Raw genomic sequence first — 24,087 nt, 5'->3', positions numbered from 1 at the left:
GCACGTTCAGAGCGAGAGCCACAGACTGCCTCTCTCCTTTCTAGGACTCGCAATCACAGCAGGCTTGGGTGCATCAAAAAGGAGTGTCTATTTAAATTATTCAGATCCTTTGATGCAAGAATTCCATTTCTGCAAATCTGGGTTAAGGAATAATAAAAAGGTGGGTGCTAGAAGGTGGCAAAGATAAATTCACAATCATCCTCTTCACATCAACAACTGATAAAAATAGGAAATATCACCAATATCCAAAAGTTAGCAATCTATAAAATGCTGTCTAATACAGCTATTTAAAATGAAGTTTCCAAAGATTTTTTAATGACATGGAGAAAAGCTTATGAAAATCATACGGTATAGTTTCAACTACATTTTTAAAAATTATAGAAAAGACTGATAGTACACTAAAAGGCTAAAAGTGGTTATTCTGGATTGTGGGAATTGGAGTGATTTTTTTTCTCCTTTGTATTTTCCTTTTTTTTTTTTTTAAGCAATGAGTATGTACTACTTTTATAATCAAGGTATTATTATTATTATTTGGTGAGGAAGATTAGCCCTGAGCCAACATCTGTTGCCAATCCTCCTCTTTTTGCTGAGGAAGATTGGCCCTGGGCTAACATCTGTGCCCATCTTCCTCCACTTTCTATGTGGGATGCTGCCACAGCATGGCTTGATAAGCAGTGTGTAGGTCTGTGCCCGGGATCCGAATCTGTGAACCCCAGGCCGCTGAAGCGGTGCGAATGAACTTAACCACTACGCCACTGGGCTGTCCCCAAGAAATACATTTTAACTGTTAAAAGTGGAGTGGGATGGGGAAGAATACTCTTTCTTGAGCCAACAACTACTAGACTTGAACTTCACAAGGGTGGGCGTCGTGTGGCCGTCTTGGTTTTTTCCTCAACCCAGAACCTAGAACAAGACTGAGCACATAGTAGGTGTTTGTTCATATTTGACTACCTGCCGTCAAGAGCAGGTTAGAAGACAAAGCTCAGCCCTTTTCATAAAGGTTGAACCTCAAAAATGGCGTCCAACCCAATACAGTCATCAACACGGTTGTGGTTTTATAATATAGGCATGGGACTTTTGACCCTCATCAAACTGGAAACCAAACAGGCCTCCAGCCCCAAGTTCCGGGACCGGAGAGAAAGCAAACACAAGGGTTGCAGCTTAACACACTTGGCCTCAGTTCCCTCCTGCAAAGAACTGAATGCAGCTGTTGATAGTGAAAGGGAGTTTTATTTCCTCGTGCAAAAGGACATTTCAAGTCAGTCTAGTTAGTCACATTTGGGTGGGTCCCTCTCACATAAGAAACGGGGGTAGAAGAGGTACTTTAAGTTGTACGTAGTTGGGGCTAAACAGTAAGCAACCTCCTGGTCACACTTGCATAAGAGTTGTTTGCATTTGTCCTCCGTTGGTTCTGGAAGAAATGGGGAAACTGAGGTTAGAGCAGGGACTTGCAGAGACTTGAGGATAAACACAAGGAAAGCCAGTAAAGCTAGAGGCAGGAAGGGTCATAAATCATATCTGTGTGACACTTGACAGTTCACCACGTGATCTCCATCATCATGGCAACTCCAGGAGGGAGTGGTGTTAGCCCCATTTTACAGAAAAGGAAACTGAAGTTGCCAGAGAATTATTTTCAGATGGCGAGTCCAAAGTCCGTACAACTCTTGGCTTCAATTCTGTATCAACACTACACTATTTCATTTGAGGATCTGTTTAGGTAAGCAGTGGGTGCCTGGTACCGCCCAGGCCTTTTTTTGGAAATGCCTGCTCTGCTACTTCCTAGCTGTGTGATCTTGCCTAAGATTTCTGAGCCAAGTCCTCGTTTAAAATGGGGAGCACTATCCACTGTGCAGGGTTATTGGGAAGCCTCGGTGAGAAAGCTACATAAAGTGCCCGCCAGGGCCTTGGCACTGGACACGCACTCAGTCAGTGCTGGCTCCACCTGCATTTCTCTGCCTTCTTTCTCCAAGTCTCTTTGAGGTGCTCCTTCAAGAAAAACAGCTTGTTTTAGGTGACAATCATGTATTCCATCTCTCCCCTCCATTCTGGGCCTACCTTACACAGGGATGCAAAGGTTGCCACCCCAAGATAGGTCTCCTGCCTTGGGAACTCCACTACTCAAGAGTCATTACTTTGGGTTGGAAAGAATTTGTGATCTTCAAGTCGTATCTTATTAATCTAGAAGGTATAATGCCTTAAACAGCTATGGATATGTCAGCTAGCCATGCCACCCACTGCCTTTTAGTGTGGGCTTTTAATTATTCACATAAATGGGAAAAAAAACCCCACCCACTATTAAATCCTTCCAAGTTCCTTCCAGAGGCACAGTGAAGCCTGAGGTTTGGAGTCAGCCAGCTTGGCCATGGATGGAGTCCCTATGAGCCTTTAGACACATCACTTCGTCCTTCCCAGGCTGTGTCCTCAGGGGGAACGTGGGGAACTAATAGTACCTAGTTGTAAGGGCTGTTGGGAGAATGAAAAGAGACCAAGTTGTCAAATGCAGGGCATATAGTAGGCACTCAGTCAGCCAAAGCTGACCTCCCGAAGCTGCCAGCTGATCTTTAAAGATCCTCTCTTAAAATGCACAGTTCCTTGGAGACCCCAGTAAAGTGAAGCATGAAAGTCAGAAAATCCACCAGCTTCTCTCCTGGAGCAACACCTAGAGAGCTTGGTAGCACCAGGAGGGGACAGAATGATGGAGAGTGGGGGCGCACATCAAGCAGGACGCAAGGGACCCGGGATGCTCTGGCAATCATCTTTCTAGGCCCTGTCGTGAGCTGAGTTGACTCAAGTGTTTCTCTGCATGACTGCACACAGTTTCCTCTGTCAAGCCCATGGCAGCTTCAAGATTATTGCTTTAAATCCCCTCATTTTAAAGTTCTAAGTCAGTTATTAAGTAAATTATAAATTACGTTAAATTATATTAAATTACATTAAATAAATTTTATCTATGCCATAAATATAAGAAATTGATTTAAAAAAAACAAGCAAAAACAAATAACAACAAAAACCAACGAAGATGAAGTTCTAATATCAAAATCTAGTTAGATGCTGTTGCATACCTGAAGGCTGTGAGCTCCCAAATTGGAGTGTCTTGGTTTAAGAATAAAGGGAGGTCAGCAAGCGTAAGAGAGGTTTAACCCTCACACAATTGAACTTCCTCCTTGCCTAAGTGGAAAAATTAACAAAGGACTGAAAGGGAAAATCTTTCTCACTTAAATTCATTTGTTAAGCTTCCCATACTCTAGGAAACTACTCTAGGAGGGAGGGCAAAACACAAAACAAACCCCTCCAACTCCAAAAGCCTGTGTTTAAACACTCTGCAGACTGCCTTGGTTGTAATTCATTAAATGGCTAACAAAAACAGGATTGAAAAAATGGGGGTTAGCATTTATCGTGCAGTTAACGCAGAGCCAGGCACTGGGCGAAAGGCTTTATGGTGCTCATGTCATCCAGTCATCTCAGGGCGGTGCCACTGGCACCCCCACCTCGCAGAAGAGAAAACCAGGAAGGGGCAAGGGGACTGGGGCCCCACCCCAGCTCTGCCTGACGCCAGGCCTCTGACTTGTCCGCAGGAAGGGAATGGGGTGTCAACTTGGGGGATGTGCCCGCGCTTACAATTCATGTTTATAACCGAGGATTATTTAATGGAGTTTTAATGACACGGGAAACAGCTTATACTTAAGAGAAAAATAAGGCATACAAAACATACTCTTATATTTTTTAAAAAATTATGCACTCAAAAGACAGGAAAAACACCAGAAGGTTAACTAAGTAGTTGTCTGTGTGTAGTGTCTCTGGGGGTTTTATTTCCTCTATTTACATTTTGTAATTTCAAACTTTTCTACTTTGAGCTGTATGATGGTTTCATCACGGAAAAAGCAATCTCAATTAACAAAATTTGAAGGGCAGCTATTTCAGGGTTTAATTTACAATATTGTTGATTTAAAGTATCTATAGGGCCGGCCCCGTGGCTTAGCGGTTAAGGGCACGCGCTCTGCTGCTGGCGGCCCGGGTTCAGATCCCGAGCGTGCACCGAGGCACCGCTTCTCCGGCCATGCTGAGGCCACGTCCCACATACAGCAACTAGAAGGATGTGCAACTATGACATACAACTATCTACTGGGGCTTTGGTGGGGAGGGGGGAGGACTGGCAATAGATGTTAGCTCAGAGCCGGTCTTCCTCAGCAAAAAGAGGAGGATTAGCACGATGTTAGCTCAGGGCTGATCTTCCTCACAAAATAAAGAAATAAAGAAATAAAATAAAGCATCTATACCACTCAGTGGCAGTGCGAAAAGGAGGTGGCTTGTGAGGGCTTTAGAGGCCATCCTCCTCCCTAATCTTTACCAGGTCTCTCCTTACCCTCTCCCACAATTGACTTTTTTTTTTTTTGGTGAGGGAGATTGGCCTTGAGCTAACATCTGTTGCCAATCTTCCTCCATTTTTTTCTATGTGGGATGCTGCCACAGCATGGCTTGATGAGCAGTGTGTAGGTCCACGCCCAGGATCCAAACCCACGAACTCTGGGCCGCTGAAGCGAAGTACGCAAGCTTAACCACTAGGCCACAGGGGCCGGCCCCACAATTTACATTGTTACAAAATGCCATTGCCAGGTAAATGCCCCTTCAGGAGAAGTCCTCCAGCCCCTCTTTCAGGCTGTCCCCCAGTCCTTCCTACATATAAATTCTAGACGTGCCTCAAATACACCATTTGACCCAAGAATTCTAGGACTTGATGCCTCAAAAAGCCTCACACAAGTGCACAAAGATTTACAAACAGCCAAGGTCTCTGCAACCATGTATAGCAGTTGATGGGGAAATGGTCAAATTAAAGTATGCTCATGCCGTAAACCAGCTGTTCTCAACCATAGGCAGCTGTGTCCCCCAGGGGGCATTTGGCAATGTCTCGAGACATTTTTAGTTGTCACATGCCGGGGGTGAGGGGCAGTGCTACTGGCATCCGGTTGGGGGATGCTGCTAAACATTGACAATGCACAGGACGGCCCCACAACAGAGATTTCGTCCAAAATGTCGGTAGTGTCAAGATTGAGCAACTCTAGCTTTAAAAGAATGAGGCCGACCCATATGTTCCAAGATGTCCAAGACACAATATTAAGTGAAAAAAATTATAAACTATATGTAGAGTGATCTAATTATTATTATTGTGGAGGAAGAAATGCCAAACTTAACAGAAGCTAGTTCAGTCTGGTGGATGGAGCATAACTTTCTACTTTATAATGTTTCGTAATGTTTGGATTTTTCACAACAAACACGTATTAGGTTTGAATCAGAAAAAGCATGTGGATGAACAGATTAGATAGATAGATAAAAATAATGTGTAAAAATTGGTAATAGAAGCAGCCAGTGCAGGAGCGAGCCCTTGTGCCTGTAAACCTTCCGTGGGCTGCTGCCCAACAGAGACTCGGACACCCTCAGAGCAGTGTGACCTGCTGGGGTAGGGGCTCCTGAGGAAGCCCAGGGTGGCAGTGTTCCCCACAGAGCTGGCTGGAGGCCAGCTGTCTAAGGACAAGGTGACTGGGATAAATACCCCAGCCAGCTCCTCTTCCCTCACCCATCCACCAGCAAGCCCTACAGCTCCACCCCCCAGCCAAATATGTCCAAAAGCCAGCCCCTTGCACCACCTCCACTGCCACCTCCCGCCCAACCCACCGCTCACCAAGACCACTGCGCCAGCTTCGTAACCAGTGCCCGACTTCCACCTCTGCTTGCTCCGGAATATGTTCCATGCAGCAGCCAAAGAGGTTCGGTTAAAATGCAAACCAGATCAAGTCCCTCCTCTGCTCAGAATCCTCCCTGGCTCCCCTTCTCTCTCAGAGGAAAGTCTGGCCCCCATCACTCTGACATCATCACCCACTGCTCTCACCCTAGGTGACTCTGCTCCAGCTTCACCAACCTCCTGGTGCTCCTCAGACCACCCAGACATTCATTGCTACCTCAGGGCCTTTGCACTGGCCATTCCCACTCCCTCTTCACATGGCTCCTCTCATTCCTCAGGTATCTGCTTCAATGGCATCCTATCAGTGAGGACTTCTCTGACCCCTGACCATTCTATACAAAAAAGTATCTTTCACCCTGCACCCCTGCTTTTTTTTTATTGGGGCAAAATTCTCATAACAAGATTTACCATTTTACTCATTTTAAAGTGCACGAGTCAGTGGCATTTCGTACATTCACAATGTTGTATGACCATCACCTCTATCTAGTTCCAAAACATTTTTATCACCCCAAAGAAACCGCATACCCGTCAAGAAGTCACTCCCCATTACCTCTTTCCTGAGTCCTTGGCAACCACTAATCTGCTTTCAGTCTCTATGGATTTGCCTATTCTGGACATTTCATATACATGGAATCATACAATATGTGACCTTTTGTGTGTGGTTTCTTTCACTTAGCATCACGTTTTCAAGGTTCCTCCATGTCGTAGCAGGTATAGTACTTCACTTGCTTGATTTTCCGACACAGCCCTTATAAAGCACTTGGCACAGACACTATTTCCCGCTCTCCTCCTTTTAGACTACAGAGCCTTGATTCTTTGTCTTGCCCAAAACCCAGCATGAAGCCTGGCACAGAGTAGACTCTCAATAATATTTGTTGGGAAAATATAGAAAAGCCATATATCATTTCTAATTCTCACACAAACCCAGCATCGAAGGTTTATTATTCCCATTTTACAGATGAGGAAAGTGTGGCTCAGAGGGACTCGGTAAGTTGTCCAAGGGCACAGAGTGAGAAGGGGTGGACCAGGATTCCAGCCCAGGATCTCCTGACCCAGGCCTGTACCTCCCTTGTGCTCCCACCCTTCTCCCTGAGTGAGAAAGATTCTTTCAAAAGCAAGACTTGGTTTCACTGCTCCATGGCCTCAGGAACCAACAGCACCATGTTATTCAAGAATAGTAAAAACTGAAAAGGAAAAATAGTTCCCAGGGTTAAGTTTAAAATAAAGGCCTGCCAGTAAATATTATTATAAGCTTAATTTTTTTTAATATATTTAAGTCAGGCCCATAAATGGAAAATGGGCCACACCTGTAATTAAGTAAACAACTATGTTCAGAATATCTCCAGACAGAATAAGAGAATATTTTTAGCCAAAAATGCATAATAGGTATTTTGATTCTTTTTGGTTGGTTCAGGGAGGGTAGTTCTGTACACAGGCATGGACTCCACCAGCAGACACACCAATAAATATTTTACAAACATCATTTCACATGGTTAGAGACAAGTGGAACATGCAGGTTGAAGGAGAAGAGAAAGATCTTCAACAGATTTCCCACTCAAGCCCCGTATCACCTCCTCTCTGCCCACACTGGAAGGGGGCAGAGGATGTGCCCAGGAGTGGGCACATAACCACCAGGTTAGGCAAGTCACTTCTTCCCCTGGGCTTCAGTTTCCCCAAGTCTAAATGAAAGAGTTGGACGAGATGATGTCTGGGGCACTTTCAGTCCTAAAAATTGATATTACGTCTCCATTTTAATTCAGCTTTGCTCTTATGCCAACTCCTAATTCATACTAAGGAGATACAACTGAGAACGCGTGCATATGTGAGAATATCCTTTAGTAATCCTTAAGAGAGCCTCCTTCCCTCCAGAGCAAACCAAGTCTGCAAAAGCTGGGGTTTTAGTGGAGAGTCAGGCAGCTCTTCGATTCTCTCTAGTGGAGGTAGTGGGGGTCAGAGAGAGGTTCAGATCAGGATGAGGGATGGAGGAGAAGGGAAGGGAGAGAGTAACAACCCCCGTCCGATCTGTTTATCATGTCATAAACCCTTTTTTTCATTTTCGCAATACCCATCTTCCAGATAAGGGAACTGAGGCTCAGAGAGGTCATCCATCTAGGGCCAAGTGATTTTCAACAAGAGTACCAAGACTATTGAATGAGATAAGAAGAGTCTCTCCAACAAATGGTGCTGGGACAACTGGATATTCACATGCAAAAGAATGAAGTTGGACCCCTACCACATACCATACACAAAAATTAACTCAAAGTAGGTCAGTGACCAAAATACAAGAGTTCAAAAAAACTATTAGAAGAAAACAGGAGTAAGTCTTCATGACCTTAGATCTGGCAATGGATTCTTAGGACAACAAAAACACGATCAACAAAAGACAAAATAGATAAATTGGACTTTACCAAAATTAAAACTTTGTGCACCAAAGACATTTCCAAGAAAATGAAAAGGCAACCTACAGAATAGGAGAAAATATTTGCAAATCACATATCTGATAAGGGTCCAGTATCCAGAACATATAAAGAACTCTTACAACTCAACAACAAAAAGACAAACAACCCAATTAAAAATGAGCAAAAGACTGTTCAAAAATGAATATACTTTCTCCAAAGACGATATAAAAATGGCCAAAAGGCACATGAAAAGATGTTCAGCATCATTAGTCACTAGGGAAAGCAAATCAAAACCACAACAAGATACACTAATCACCCCCACTAACTAAAAAACAAGTGTTCTCAAGGCTGTGGAGGAACCAGATCCCTCATACATTGCTAATGAGAATGTAAAATGGGGGCCAGCCTGGTGGCATAGTGGTTAAGTTCGCACACTCTGCTTCGGCGGCCCAGGGTTAGCAGGCTTAGATCCTGGGGGTGGACCTATGCACTGCTTGTCAAGCCACACTGTGGCAGGTGTCCCACATATAAAGTACAAGAAGATGGGCACGGATGTTAGCCCAGGGCCAATCTTCCTCAGCAAAAAGAGGAGGATTGGCAACAGATGTTGGCTCAGGGCTAATCTTCCTCACAAAAAAAAAAAAAAAAAGAATGTAAAATGGCACAGCTTCTGTAGAAAAGTTTGGTGGCTCCTCAAAAAGTAAAACATAGAATTACCAGATGATCCAACAATTCTACTCCTAGGTATATACCCCAAAGAAATGAAAACAGGTACTCAAACAAATACTTGTACACAAACGTTCATAGCAGCACTATTCCCTGTAGTGAAAAGGTGCAAACAACCCAATATCCACCAATGGATGAATGGATAAACAAAATGTGGTACATACCTACAGTGGAACGTTATTCAGCCATAAAAAGGGATGAAGTTCAGATACATGCTACAACGTGGATGAACCTTGAAAACATGACACTAAGTGAAAGAAGCCAGACACAAAAGGCCACATATTGTATGATTCCATTTATACGAAATGTTCAGAATAGGTAAATCCATGGAGATGGAAAGCAAATTGGTGGTTGCCAGGTGCTGGGGGCGAGGAGGAGGAATAGGGACTGAGTACTTAACGGGTATGGGCTTTTTTAGGTGGGAGTTGATGAAAATGTTTTGGAACTAGACAGAGGTGGTGGTTGGAGGACATTGTGAATGTGTTAAATATCACTGAATTATACACTTTAAAATGGTTAATTCTGGGGGGCTGGCACGGCGGTGTAGTGGTTAAGTTTGTGCGCTCTGCTTCGGTGGCCCGGGGTCCACAGGTTCGAATCCCAGGCGCAGACCTACACACCCGTTATCAAGCCATGCTGTGGCAGCATCCCCATATCTAAAGTAGAGGACGATGGGCACGGATGTTAGCCCAGGGCCAATCTTCCTCAGCAAAAAGAGGATTGGCAACAGATGTTAGCTCAGGGCTAATCTTCCTCACCAAAAAAAAAAAAAAGGTTAATTTTATGTTATGTTTATTCTCAATTAAAAGTAAAAAGAAAAAAAAAGTTATGGAATCAGGTGTCTGGGTCAATGCTAACTCCTCAGATAACTTAGTCTCACTGCCCAAACCCCAGCCTTACATCCATTCTGCCTGTACTATTACTCTCTTCCTATTTTTATTTATTTATTGATTTATTTTTCGTTGAGGAGGATTCGCCCTGAGCTAACATCTGCTGCCAATCTTCCTCTTTTTGTACTTGAGGCACCAGCACAGCACGGCCACTGACAGATGAGTGGTGTAGGTCCACACCCAGGAACTGAACGCGGGCTGCCGAAGTGGAGTGCGTTGAACCTAACCACTAGGTCACCAGGGCTGGCCCTCACTTCCTATTTTTAAATTTGATTCACCTTTTTAATTCATTTGAAAGGAACCTATAAATGGAAAATACCATCCATCAGAAAGCAATCTTAAAAATAAATACCTAACTCCTTTTCTTATTGCTTTGTTTTAAAAACCAGTGAGGTTGCCCTGAGGGACATCAACATTTTTAATTGCAGTTTTATTTTTCTTTTAACTTCAGAAGCGGCTGGTCATGTAAAATATACAGTAATGTTAGAGTGGATTATGTTATAATTATCCTCACTAAATACATGCTGCTTGTGGTTAAAGATAAATAAATAGATAGGTAGATAGACAGAAATAATTTTTTCAAAAGCCAGAATTAAATTTAGGAATAGAGCTGCTCTTGGTAAGGCTATAAGCCAGAAGCCTCCTCTCTCATTGAAAAGGATCAGCCATGTCCCAGGGATGTTAGAGCTAAAGGAGCACTGAACTGAGACTGTCTCCTCCACAGAATTAGAAGGATTAAAAGAGAATTGAAAGAGAAATCGCTCTCTCCTTTTGGGGTTCAGGGTTAGAACTGTGTTCATGCACTCCCCCAAATCCTGTGCTTGGAGGAACAGTGTTGTGTCACCTCTTCAACAGACATTTAATGACATCTACTGTGTATGCAGTACGGTGTCAGTCACCGCTATTTCATCCTCACAACAGGCAGGCTTGATTTCTGCCCCAAGTCTACGGATGAGGAAACTGAGGCTTGGAGAGATCAGGGCTTGCCCAGAATCTGAGTCACTGACTAAGCTGTTGACCACTGGACCAGGAGTTGCAAACTCAGATGTCCACTGGGGCAGGCGGTGCTAATGAGTAAAGCAAAGGGGGTTCTTATCAAACACAGGAGCATTCTTCATTTCAACAAATAAATAGGCCACACGTTCCCATTTTTTCTTGAAGCATTCAACCTTTTGGTCTGCCTTCTGTTTTCCTAGGTTTGTTAGAAATATTTCTTTTCTGGAACAAAATCAACAGCACAAGGGAAATGAAATATGGTCATCAACACTTGGCCTCAGTGTCAGACAGACAACAGGGCATGGTGGGGACTGGGGCAGATAGGAGCCATAGGCCCTGCCTATAACTGGCAGACCTCTAAGTTCCAGCCAATGGTTGCTACTGAGTCTGATGCTGTTAAAGCCTCCAATTTTTTAAGGGAAACCAGACATTCAGAAATTCAGATTTTTTTATATGACACATTTTGATTTTTCAAATACTGGCTCAAACTGCTTTTCTAAACACCGTGCAGGTGAAACAAAACATTTGCAGGACAAACATGGCCCAGAGGTCACCAACCTGGAATACTATTATCCGTATTTTTAGAGATGAGGGCACAGTGTTCCAGAGGGGGAAAGGGGTTTCCCTGGAGTCCCCAACTGGTAAGTGGCAGGACGTCTCTAGAACTCGGTTCATTCTGCCTGGCTCAGCCTTAGGGAAGAAGAGCCAGTGAAATGGACACTCAGGGTACAGGCTCGGTCCAAGTTCTACATCCCTCCGTCCCCTAGGATGAGACCCAGCCTACGGCTTCTGGTCACTCTAGTGCAGGACATCCAGTGCTGGAGCCTCAGAACCATGGTGGAGGAGGGTCATCAAACCACGCCAGGGTGCAGCTGGCCTGCACCTTGAGAGGATCTCCCACTGGGGCTGGAGGTGAGGAAATGGAGGCACGGAGCCCTCGCACCAACCTCTTCCATTTTCTCTGTTGCTAACGTTTTATTGTGGAAAATTTCAAACATACAGAAAAGCTGAAAGAACTGTTCAGAGAACATCTGTAGATCTACCACGCAGATTCCACCATTAACGTTTTGCTTCGCCACTTACCCCTCTATCTGTCCATCCATCCATCCATCCGTCCATCTACCTTTTTATTTTATTTTGTTCTCATGCATGTCAAAGTAACTTGCAGAGATCAGTGCACTTCACCCTGAAACACCACAGGCTGTATACTCCTTTTCTTTTTAACTTTTAATCCACAAGTAACTCACAAAGTCATTCTCTTCGTAAAAAATGGAAGCATCACAGAGAACATGAAATCGCCTTCCACCACCACTTCCCTCAGCCTGATCCTGTCCCTAGAGATGACCACAGCCATCCTCAGTTTGGAGTATATCTTTTGCTTCGTTTTGTTTTTGCGAGGAAGATCAGCCCTGAGCTAACATCTGCCAATCCTCCTCTTTTTTTGCTGAGGAAGACTGGCCCTGGGCTAACATCCATGCCCATCTTCCTCCACTTTATATGGGACGCCACCACAGCATGGCCTGATAAGCGGTGCGTTCGTGCGCGCCAGGGATCTGAATCTGCGAACCCTGGGCCGCCAAAGTGGAGCGTGCGCACTTAACTGCTGCGCCACCGGGCCAGCCCCTAGAGTGTATCTTTACATACCTTTTTCTGAGCTTTGCATAGGTCTACATGTAACCATGGAAAGTAGTCTGGTACTATTTTGCAAATTTCTTTTTCTGTCTTTTAATACAAATTGTGCTTTACTGGACACATCATCCTGTAGATTGCTTTTTCACTCAACATCTTTCCACGTCAGCATATTGTTCTACCTTATCCTTTCTTGAGGCTGCAGAGCCTCCCACAGTGAGGATACATCACAGGTTTATTTACCCAGGCCCTGTCTGATGGATATTCAGGTTGTTTATGTCTAGTATCATTTCTCTTTTTTGGTTTTTGTCCAGAAAGCAAAGAAACAGGTTTCTTTATTTTTTTTAAGTGGTTAGTACTAAAGATCACTTATATTAGATAAATCCAAACGGCAGTCTATGGAGAGTTGGAAGCAGTGGTAAGTTATTACAGCCCGGATGCCCAGGCACACTCGGGGAGGTTGGTGTGGGTGGTGCTGGGGACTCACCACACACGATGCTCTGGTTGACGCACCGCCAGGAGTAGCCCTCCAACTTGGGCATGCAGCCCATCTTCTCAGCACGGATGTAGCAGCAGTCGTGGCGATAACAGCACCTGCGGATGGCAGACAGGCAGACCAGGGATGCAGAAGGCAGGGATGCTCTCCTGGCCACCCTGCCACGCCAGGCGGGCGAGTGAGGACCCACAGGGGGACAGCATCTTCTGGTCAAAGCTTTGTCCCTGAGAATCCTCATCCTGGGAAATAATTCCACTGACTCCAGTGTGTCCTGCACTGCCTCCATGCCCTGGCCACGCTCGAACCTGGCCCCTGTCTGCTTCCCTCTCTGAGTCTCTGAGCTCCAGGCACACTGGTCTCCTCTCTCTTCCTGGAGTGAGCCAACCCCTGCCCGCCCCCTGACTTTGCCTGTGTCCTGCCCTCTGCCTGGGACAACATGTCCACTCTTCCTCCCTTAGGTCTCAGCCCAAGCAACAGCCCTCACCCCCAGGATGTCATCCAGGCCCCCTACCTCCCCAGGCTATGACGATCTCCCTGTCACACCCTCTCAGAAAACCAGGTTCCTTCCCTTCAGGGCAGGTTTATAATGAGACCCTCATTTGGGAGAAGATGGATCAACATCTGTCCTTCTCACTGACCAGAGCTCTGTGAGGGAGGGACAATTTCTGTCCTGTTCCCCACAGTGTCACCAGTGTCCAGCTGAGGGCCTGCCAGGTAATAGGACCTCAATAATAATAACAATAATTTACGTTGAAAAATTCCCTGAGAAAAACTCATAAATGTCCCTAAATGTGCCTATCATTCATTCACTCACTGGTACTGTTTCATCTAGCCATCAGCCCCACTCCGTGTTAAGCCCTCAGCAGGATCTGGCAGGGGAGGTCAGCCGGACCCTGCTCTGCCCTCAATGAGCCCCCACTCTGGCGGGGGAGGCTGACAAACCACCAGACACTGCATGCATGGTGAGAAGTGCTGGAATGTGGGCTAAGGAGAGGGGATTCTGGGAGACGGAGGAGGTACCAGGCCTGGCCAGGCTTCAGGAAGACTTCTTAGAGGGGGTGATGCCTGAGCAGCACCTGGAAGGATGTGCAGAAACCAGACAGCCAGAGCGCAGGAGGACATGGCCGGTGGCCAGAATAAAGACCTGTCAGTGACAATGACATCCTCTAAGCGAGGGAAGAGAGAATCAAATTCTGCCTCTGCCACCTACTAGCTGTGTGGAAAAGGGTAGGTGGTTGCGCCTCTCTGAGCTTCAGGGCCCTCCTCTGTAAACAGGGATAGCCATCATGCCGGCCTCCAAGGACGGCCTGAGGGTAAATGAAGGAAGTCATGGAAAGATCTAAGCCCACAGCCTGGACAGAACAGGCACCTCCCACGTGGTAGCAGAATGCAGTGATTAGGGGCATGAATCCAGCCCAACTGCCTGGGTTTGAATCCCAGCCCCACCCTTTACCCTCTCTGTGGCCCCAGACAAGTCACTTAATCTTTCTGTGCCTCAGTTTCCTCGTCTCTGCAATTGAGTTGTTGTGAGGACTCAAGGGACTCAGAACAGTTCCTGGCGCGTGATAAGTCTGATCAACTTTACGTTACCTTTTTCTGCCAAAGAAATCATCCCATAGCCAGGGTGGTGGGCAGTTGGCACCAAGGTTTGGCCTTATTGGCCACGTTACCCAGGAGGCCCTCTACCTGCAAGGTAGTATCACGTGCTGGAATCTTCCTAGTCCAAACCACAACCTCGGTTTTGGGCATTTCCTCATAGGCCTGAACTACCCCAGGGGTGGGGGACCTTCTAGCCTGGGCCCAAGCATGCACTCACCAGTCGATGGCGTCCCGGGGCTGGCCATTGCCACCCAGGCCACAATAGCAACCGTAGTTCACGTAGGCCACGGGGGTGCGGGTGCCAACACAATTCACAGTCCCTGCCAGTTCTAGGAGCCCACGCCGGTGTACATGGGAGGCTGGGGGAAGAAAAGGTTAGAGGCTGCAGGTCAGGGCTGCCCTAGACCTGGGGAAAGGGCCTGGATGACTGGGTTTGAATCCTACTTCTCCTACTTCCTAGCTGTGTGACCTTGGACAACTTACTCAACCTCTGTGCCTTGGCTTCCTCTTCTGTAAAACAGGAGGATAAGGGGACCTCACTTCATAGAATGAAATGAGATCGTGCATGTAAAGCACCTGGCACATAACAAGCTCTAACTATTATTAACAATATCCTCAAGACAGCCATGAAAGAGAAAAAGTCACAGAGCCACAGCATCTGAAAGATCATACCACTGGGCCTTTGCACAGGCTAGTCCCTCTCCCCGGAATGCCCTGATTCCCCATCCCCTGCCCTTGTCAACTCCAGATTGCAAGTCGTGCATTAAATGTCTGTCCAGTTGCCTGTGGTGGACACTGGACATCAGAGATGAGCTAAACAGGGTACCTGCCATCAAAGAGGGCTCCTCTGTGAGGGCTTCCCAGACCTTGGGTCTCCCCTGCCCCCCCCCCACCATTCCCCTCTAGACTATGGCTCAGGGTCCCTCGCATCTCCTCTTATTTTCACTGCCAGGCACAGCTTCATCCCACACAGGGAGCCCTGCGGCCCAAGCCAGCCATTTCTCTGGATCTCCGTGTGGCTCTGACACACAGCAGTACACAGCAGGTGCGAATGGAACCCCTGCATTTCACAGGTGAGAAAGAGGAGGACCCCCACAGTCACACAGCCAACAAGAACCTGACCTGACTGGGGGCTCCCACCCAGGCTTCTGACTCCCAATCCAGTGTCCCTTCCTCCTTACCCAAACGCAGCAGGGGAAGGACGCCTGGCAGGGGGATAGAGCTGAGGGGCAGCAAGGGGGCCGCTGCTTGGAGTGAGGGGCCTCCAAACCACTGTGACCTGGGCATCAGAGAATCCTAGAGCGACTCCTCCTTCTGGGGAGGGCAATGGGTCCACTCCCTGGCGTTGGGTCAGAAACAGTTGTCAGAGCGACAGTAAGGAGAGGCACTCACTTGAACCTCAGCCTGCCCCAGGCACTGTGCTCCCCAACTTACAGGTATCATCTGTTGTCAACAGCACAGCCTCCTTGTCTTGTGGACAGCCATTGTCCCATTGACAGGTGGGGAGACTGAAGCTAAGAGAGGTGAAAGGACCCACCCCAGGTCACAGGGCCTGCCTGATGCCCGGGAGCCCGCTGTCCACTGCTCCGGGCCTGAGGCTACACAGGAGACTGATGCATCACATTCAGTCATCATATCTGTTTTGTGTCTTTTTATCTGAACAAGTTTTTTATCACACTGACTTTTTTGAAGAGTCTAGGCCAAAATCAAATCCAATCTTTTTTTTTGGTGATGAAGACCAGCCCTGAGCTAACATCCATTGCCAATCCTCCTCTTTTTCTGAGGAAGATTGGCCCTGGGCTAACATCCGCGCCCATCTTCCTCTACTTTTATATGTGGGACGCCGCCACAGCATGGCTCGATAAGTGGTGCGTAGATCCATGCCTGGGATCTGAACCTGCAAACCCCGGGCCGCCGAAGCGGAGCATGCCAACTTTACCCACTATGCCACCTGGCTGGCCCCTGTTTTTCTTTTTCAGTGGAAAAAGTAGCATGTTTGTGTGACGAAATGAAATAGAGATGACTTAAATAGAAACGAAATGTAAAAACAAGTTTAGAGTTAAAAGCTTTGCCTTCCTCTGGATGACCAGTCCTTACTCTCACAGGACTTGCCAGAGTGCTGCTCCCAGCTGCCCATCCTCTGCCTGAAACCTCCCGTGGCTCCCATTGCCCTCTAGATAAAGATCCCAGAGGCCCTGCAGAAGCTGGCCCTCCCACCTCTTCAGGGTCCTCTCTCAACAACCCCCACATGGACCCTGCTCATCATTTCCTGTGTCTCCAGCTAAACTTCCCACTCAGTGCAGTGCCCTCAAATGCCCTCAGCCCATCCTCACCCAGCTCACCTATCACCTCCTTCTAGAATGTGACCAGAAGACCCTTGTCACACTGTGCTGCTATCTGCTTATGGGAGTGACCCTTTGGCCCTGGAGCTCTTTAAGAGCAGATTTCTGCTGTAGGCAGCTCCAGATCCCCTGGCACGCAGTGGGCTTCCAGATAAGGGCGCTTGACCTCTGGATCCACCAAACCCTGTGAAACACTCCCAGTCTAAGCATATCTGACAGGGCCCCAGTCTTAACCCCATATCCCAAAGTTGCCCCCAGAGGTCCCCCCACCCTGACCTGACCACGCTCTGGCATCTCAGTGTCCCGGGCACAGCCCTATGGAGAACCTAGGCATGGGGCGGACACCCAGCAATGGGTTTGGAATCAAGAAAAACACTCCCTCCGTGCCAACTTAGGTGGGGCAGGTCATTCTGGGGTCTGTTTGCTCTGTCTGCCCATGGCAGCCTCTGCTGAAAGTGCAAGGCTGTCCAGGCTTCCTGGGTGTGTGGAGGGGTATGTGTGTGGGTGCTTCTGTGTGTGTGTCCATGTGGGACTGTCTCAGTATCCCTGCGTTGTGTGTGTGTGTGTGTGTGTGTGCGCGCGTGCGCTCCTCTCAGGGTATCTCTGCCCGTGTCTGTGTGTGAGGCTGTCCACGAGCCCTACACCTGAGTGCCCAGGCGAGGCTGGGGCTGTTCTGTGCCTGTGTGTCTCCATGCTTGTGGTGTCTATATACTTCCCTGTGAGTGTGTGTGTCTGTGCACCCCAGAAATGGTTAGTTGCCAGAGGGACCCCTCCAAGAGAGGTCCCAGGGGTAGGTGACAAAGCGACACGGTGAGAAAGAGGAGCTCTTCCCTGGTTCCAGGTAGGGCTGGGCCCCTTCTTCCCCTCCTTCTCCCAGCCTCTGGTGTTCCCCTGGTGGTCCTACCTCAGACCCCAGGGATGGGTGGAGTGAAGGCTCAGTTCACAGGACCCCAGGCCAGGTGGGTGGGGAGGGACTGGTAACTGGAGAGGGTTACAGTGAGTGGAGGGGGTGTCTGGGAAGGACCCTGAGGCCCTGGGGTAGGGCTAGGCTAGTTCTGGGTCCCTGGGAGGGCGGAATCAGTGGGGGCCCTTGGGGAGGACTGCGGGACAGGGCTCCTGGGAAGGTGGGAAGGAATCTGTCAGCGGGCAATGGAAAAGAGGGCTGGGGCTGTAGGGCTCCTGGGCCCTGGGGAGGGCTGCTGAGCTGGAGTCCTCACAGAGGGGTGGGGAGGCAGGGCTCCTGGGTTCCTAGGGAGGGCTGGAGGAGTCCGGTGAACTCCCGGAGCCTCACTCACCCTGGCTGAGGTAAGGTATGCGTCCCAGTAGCAGCAGCAGCAGCAGCAGCAGCGACATCGTGGGGCACAGCGGCAGAGGACCCTAGCAGGTGTGGGACGGCCTGGCGGGCCGCTGGAGTCACCGAGCCGGGGCCGACCCGGTCCCCCGACGCCCCGCCCGCCCCCGCCCCCGCCCCCGCCCCCGGCCTCACCCTCCCGCAGGTCCCAGGCGGAGCCAGGCAGGGGCGGGCACCCGGGGCGGCGCGGCGAGTCCCGCCCGGACCTCTGCATCGGTCATCGAAGGGGCGCGCGGGGCCGACAGGGAGAATCCGGCCCCGGGATGTCTCGGACTGGGGCTTGGGGAGAATTACGGAGGAAAGGCGCATAGCACAGGTCGGCACATGGCGTAAATGCGCAGCAAGGGTGCTCTGTTGAGATACTACCACCTGCAGCCCCTCCCAGCACTCACCTGGGCGTGCGAAAGGAGCAGAAGACTTGGGGGAGGGGGAGGGGCTGAAGTGATATTAAACATTTTAAAGCTAGGAAACTTGGCCCTCCTGATTCCCCTCGAAATCAGCTCTCTGCAATCCCACCACCACCGCCGCCACCATAGTCGGGAAACTGAGGCCGTCAAAGATTTGCGCAAGACACTGGAATGGTGGGGGAGGGCAGCGAGGCCGCAACTGTGTCTGAGCCCGCCCCTCACCCCATACCCTTCCCGCCTCAGGCTTCCCCTCTGTTCCTGGGTAATAAGCCCCTCCCAGGGACCGCAGGAGGCGGGGAAGACATACACAGTAGGCGCTCAGTATTTAAAAGAGACGACGATCGTGGCACAAATCTGTTCCCCATGGTCCCTGCCGCTAGCCCTACCGAATTAATTAGTCACCAATTTCTGTTGAGTACGAGTCATAACTACTTCTGAGAGTGGAACCCTAGATCCCTCCATCTCCACCGCCAAGCTCTAGTAAAAATAATGGCAACTAAGGCGATGTCACGTCTCACTCGCTATAGTGTGCTAAGGGCACCAGGAGTATGGTCTTACAACCTCAGACCCCTGGTGTCCCCATTTCACAGGAATAAACTGAGGATCAGAAAAGCTAAGCACTGAGAATTAAGGGAGCCCAGATTCCAGTTATTTTCTACATGGTTCCAAACCTCTGTCTGTCTCCTACAAAAACCTGAGGCATCAGACCATCCACCTGCCATGCTCTGAGGTCCTTGTCTCCCCTCTGGAGTGAGCTCCTTAAGGCAAGGCCTGGGCTTCTCCTCTTGAACGCCCAGCATGGCCCTGCCTGACCCAGAATAGTTGTTCAATTAAGGTTTGCCCATGTGGGGAGTATGGGTTTCATACTCTCCAAAACGTGGAGTGAAAAACATTTTCTTTCTTCTAAGGGCTCCCATCTGCAATGGGGGATAAAATATCCCATATAAATCCAGCAGAGAGATTTTTGCTTTCAAGGAATTTCCCAGTCAATATGCACAGAGGAAAACTCATTGACAATGATGCATCTTGTAGGGGATCAGAATAGGCCAACCCAAGATGCATCACTGTGGCGTGCTGATTATTTTGAGCTGAAGACGATAAAGGCTCAGAAGACTCAGGAAGAACATCTGACTTTCCCTCAAATTGCCTGAAAGAATTTAAGATAGAAGGGCCTGTCCCAGGAAGGAGCTATCACCATAGATAATTTTAGGTATGGTAGACAGGAAGGCATCTAGCAAGGGCCATTTTATCAAAAGATCTCTTTGGGATCTCCTTGTCCGTAGATAATCCAGCCAACACTTGTTTATCAAACATTTTTCTATCTCCACGTAAGTTGCCTTCCTTGCCTTGGAAGGCCCAAACCACTAGCCCCAACATCCTCCTTTGTCTTTAGCTGAAGATGGTGGCTTCGGCCATTTGGGCAAGTTACTTGGTTTTCCTGAGTTTCTCCCATGTCTACATGTTATTAAACTTTAATTTTTTCCTGTATTCTGTCTCATCTCAATTTAATTCTTAGACCAGCCAGAAGGACCCAGAAGATAGAGGAATAGTTTTTCCTCCCCGACAGTCCATTATAATTAAGAAGTCAGGAAATCTATTCTCAATATTAGAGCTTTTGCACTGAAAACTCTACCACTTTAAGTAGTTAGCCTCAATCATCTGCAAAGCTCATTTATACAGAATAATTTGTTCCCAATTTTGTTAGATAACTTGTTGTTTAATGACTATAGAGTAAATACATATGCATTTACTTTTTGATCCAGCAATCAATTCTAAGAATCTATCAAAAAATATACTGGCAAAAAAATGTAATGGCTTATGCTCAAGGATATTCATTTTAACACTTTTACAACAGCAAAGGAATGGAAACAACACAAATGCCTATGAATAGGGGAAAGGTACAGCCTCACAATGTTAATAAGTTTTAATCAGGAACAGTACAGTTTTAATGAGGAAGAACTCTGCATATAGCTTTGAGTGATCTCCAGGATATACTGTCAAGTGAAAAAAAGCAAGGTGTAAAATAGTATGTATAGTAAGCCCTGTTTTGTTTAAGAAAGGAGGGAAGGATATAAACACATACACATGTGATTTTTTCTATATATAAAAGTAATGATGGAAAGATAAACCAAAAACTAATAAAAATGGAAGAGGAGTATGAGAACAGACTGAACAAAGGGTAGAAGATAGACTTCTCAATGTGTTTTATTAGCTTGACTGTGAATTCATGTAAAAGTTTTACACCATTTCAAAATAAAATCAAAAAGGACGATATCCCTAAAAATAAAAACAAACTGAAATTAATAAACCTATCTATATAAGCAGTTGGTAAGTAACCACAAGGAGAGGAATTATTTCAAGAGACTTGGAAACACCGAATTTTGACGGTATATCCTAGACACAAAACGCCTACACCAAGCGATCCTAAACTGTGTTCAGTGAGCTTATTGTTGGTGGTAATGGTATATAAATATTAAAATAAAGTGAATACAGCAAACTAGGAATAGAGGAAACTTCTTTGTCTTGATAAAAAAAATTGACAAAAAAAATCTATAACTAACATCATACTTAATGGTAAGAAACTAGAAGCTTTCCTGCTAAGATCAGGAACAAGGCAAGCATGTCCTCTCTCACCACTCCTTTTCAACATCATACCAGAATTACTAGCTAAGTGCTATAGATTGAAAGTTTGTGTCCTCCCAAAATTCATGTGGTGAAATTCTAAGTCCCAATGTGGTAGTATTTGGAGGTAGAGCCTTTGGGAGGTGATTAGATGGTGAGGGTGGAGCCTTCATGAATGAGATTAGCGCCCTTATGAGAAATCCCAGAGAGGGGCTAGCCTGGTGGCATAGCAGTTAAATTCACACAATCCGCTTTGGCGGCCTGGGGTTCACATGTTAAGATCCCGGGCGTGGACCAACGCACCGCTTGTCAAGCCATGCTGAGGCAGTGTCCCATATAAATAGAGGAAGATGGGCACGGATGTTAGCCCAGGGTCAGTCTCCCTCAGCAAAAAAGAGGAGGGTTGGCATCGGATGTTAGCTCAGGGCTAATCTTCCTCACAAAAAAAAGGCGGCGGGTGGGGGAATGGATAAATAAACTGTGGTACATCCAGAGAATAGAATATTATTCAGTGCTAAAATGAAATGAGCTATCAAGCCGTGGAAAGACATGGAGAAGCCATTAGTGCATATTACTAAGTGAAAGAAGCCAATCTGGAAAGGGTACATACACTGTATGATTCCAGCTATGTGATATTCTGGAAAAGGCACAACTATGGACACAACAAAATGATCCATGGTTGCGGGGGCTGAGGTGAGATGAATTGGCAGTTCACAGAGGACTTTTAGGGCAGTGAAAATACCCTATAGGTATTATTGATGGATATATGTTGTTATACTTTTGTCCCAATCCATAGAATGTACAACACCAAAAACGAACCCTAAGGCAGTCTATGGACTTTGGGTGGTTATGATGCTTCAATGTAGGTTCATTTTTGGTAAAAAAAAAAAATACCATTCTGGTGAGTGATATTAATAATGGGGGAGGCTATCCACGTGCAGGGGCAGGAGACATGTAGGAAATCTCTGTACCTTCCTCTCAAATTTGTTGTAAACCTAAACCGCTTTTAAAAAGTAAAAGTAGGGGCCGGCCCCGTGGCTTAGCAGTTAAGTGCGCACGCTCTGCTACTGGCGGCCCAGGGTTCGGATCCTGGGCGCGCACAGACGCACCGCTTCTCCTGCCATGTTGAGGCTGCTTCCCACATACAGCAACTAGAAGGATGTGCAACTATGACATACAACTATCTACTGGGGCTTTGGAGGAAAAAAAAAAAAAAAAGGAGGAGGATTGGCAATAGATGTTAGCTCAGGGCCGGTCTTCCTCAGCAAAAAGAGGAGGATTAGCATGGATGTTAGCTCAGGGCTGATCTTCCTCACACACACAAAAAAAATTAATTAAAAAAAAATAAAAGTATTTTAGATGACATGATTTTATATACAGAAAACCCTAGAGAATCCGCCAAAAAACTTTTAGAAATAGTAAATGAATGAAGTTGCAGGATACAAAATCAACATACAAAAATCAGTTGCATTTCTATACACTAACAACGAAGCAGCAGAAAGAGAAATTAAGAATACAATCCCATTTACAATTGCAACAAAAAGAATAAAATACATGGGAACAAACAACCAAAGATGTGAGAGATCTGTACATAGAAAACTGTAAAACATTGTTGAAAGAAATTGAAGACGACACAAAGAAATGGAAAGATATTCCATGCTCTTGGATTGGAAGAATTAACATAGTTAAGATGTCCATACTTCCTAAAGCAATCTATAGATTCAATGCAATCCCTATCAAAGTTCCAACAACATTTTTCACAAAAATAGAACAAAGAATCCTAAAATTTATATGGAACAACAAAAAACCCCGAATAGCTAAAGGAATCCTGAGGAAAAAGAACAAAGCTGGAGGTATCACACTCCCTGATTTCAAAATATACTACAAAGCTATAGTAACCAAAACAGCATGGTACTGGCACAAAAACAGACACACAAATCAGTGGAACAGAATCGAGAGCCCAGAAATAAACTCACACATCTATGGACAGCTAATTTTCGTCAAGGGAGCCAAGAACATACGATGGAGAAAGGTAAGTCTCTTCAACAAATGGTTTTTTTTTTTTTTTTAAAGATTTTAGTTATTTATTTTTCCCCCAAAGCCCCAGTACATACATAGTTGTCTGTCTTAGCTGCACATCCTTCTAGTTGCTGTATGTGGGACGCGGCCTCAGCATGGCTGGAGGAGTGGTGCCTCGGTGCGCACCCGGGATCCGAACCCGGGCCGCTGGCAGCGGAGCGCACGCACTTAACCGCTAAGCCACGGGGCCGGCCCAACAAATGGTTTTGGGAAAACTGGACAGCCGCATGCAAAAAAATGAAAATAGACCATTATCTTACACCATACACAAAAATTAACTCAAAATGGATTAAACACTTGAATGTAAGACCTGAAACCATGAAATTTCTAGAAGAAAACATAGGCAATACGCTCTTTGACATTGGTCTTAACAACATTTTCAAGTACCATGTCTGACTGGGCAAGAGAAACAATAGAAAAAATAAACAAATGGGACTACATCAAACTAAAAAGCTTCTGCACAGCAAAGGAAACCACCAACAAAACGAAAAGACAACCTAACAATTGGGAGAAGATATTTGCAAACCATATATCTGATAAGGGCTTAATCTCCAAAATATATAAAGAACTCATACATCTCAACAACAAAAAAAATAACAACCTGATTAAAAAATGGGCAAAAGACCTGAAGAGACATTTCTCCAAAGAAGATATACAGATGGCCAACAGACACATGAAAAGATGTTCAACATCATTAACTATCAGGGAAATGCAAATCAAAACTACAAGGAGATATCACCTCACACCCGTCAGAATGGCTATAATTAAGACAGGGAACAACAAGTGTTGGAGAGGATGTGGAGAGAAGGGAACT

The 24,087-nt window shown here is 46.5% G+C and overlaps 1 protein-coding gene across 1 annotated transcript; it reads right to left on the bottom strand.

The window, feature by feature from the left end:
• Window positions 1-1,196: 1,196 nt before the first annotated feature.
• On the bottom strand, window positions 1,197-18,769 carry LOC131422627 (group 10 secretory phospholipase A2-like). Its single transcript, XM_058570014.1, has 5 exons — window positions 18,558-18,769; window positions 18,110-18,210; window positions 14,690-14,831; window positions 12,865-12,971; window positions 1,197-1,411 (listed from the first exon to the last, which is right to left on the bottom strand). Exons 2-5 carry the CDS (start codon window positions 18,165-18,167, stop codon window positions 1,269-1,271), a joined length of 450 nt encoding a protein of 149 aa, XP_058425997.1. The 5' UTR covers window positions 18,168-18,210; window positions 18,558-18,769; the 3' UTR covers window positions 1,197-1,268.
• Window positions 18,770-24,087: the final 5,318 nt, after the last annotated feature.

Source organism: Diceros bicornis, chromosome 26 (genome assembly GCF_020826845.1).
Source record: "Diceros bicornis minor isolate mBicDic1 chromosome 26, mDicBic1.mat.cur, whole genome shotgun sequence".
NCBI lineage: Eukaryota > Metazoa > Chordata > Mammalia > Perissodactyla > Rhinocerotidae > Diceros > Diceros bicornis.
The sequence above is the reverse complement of the archived record's forward strand: the minus strand, read 5'-3'. Positions and strand labels throughout refer to the sequence as shown.

Coding starts and splice junctions, on each gene's coding strand:
- LOC131422627 (XM_058570014.1), bottom strand. CDS start 18,167: ATGTCGCTGCTGCTGCTGCTGCTGCTGCTACTGGGACGCATACCTTAC. Junction 12,972..14,689: donor CCCCGGGACGCCATCGACTG/GTGAGTGCATGC, acceptor TGCCATCCGCAG/GTGCTGTTATCGCCACGACT. Junction 1,412..12,864: donor CAACCAGAGCATCGTGTGTG/GTGAGTCCCCAG, acceptor CATTTCTTCCAG/AACCAACGGAGGACAAATGC.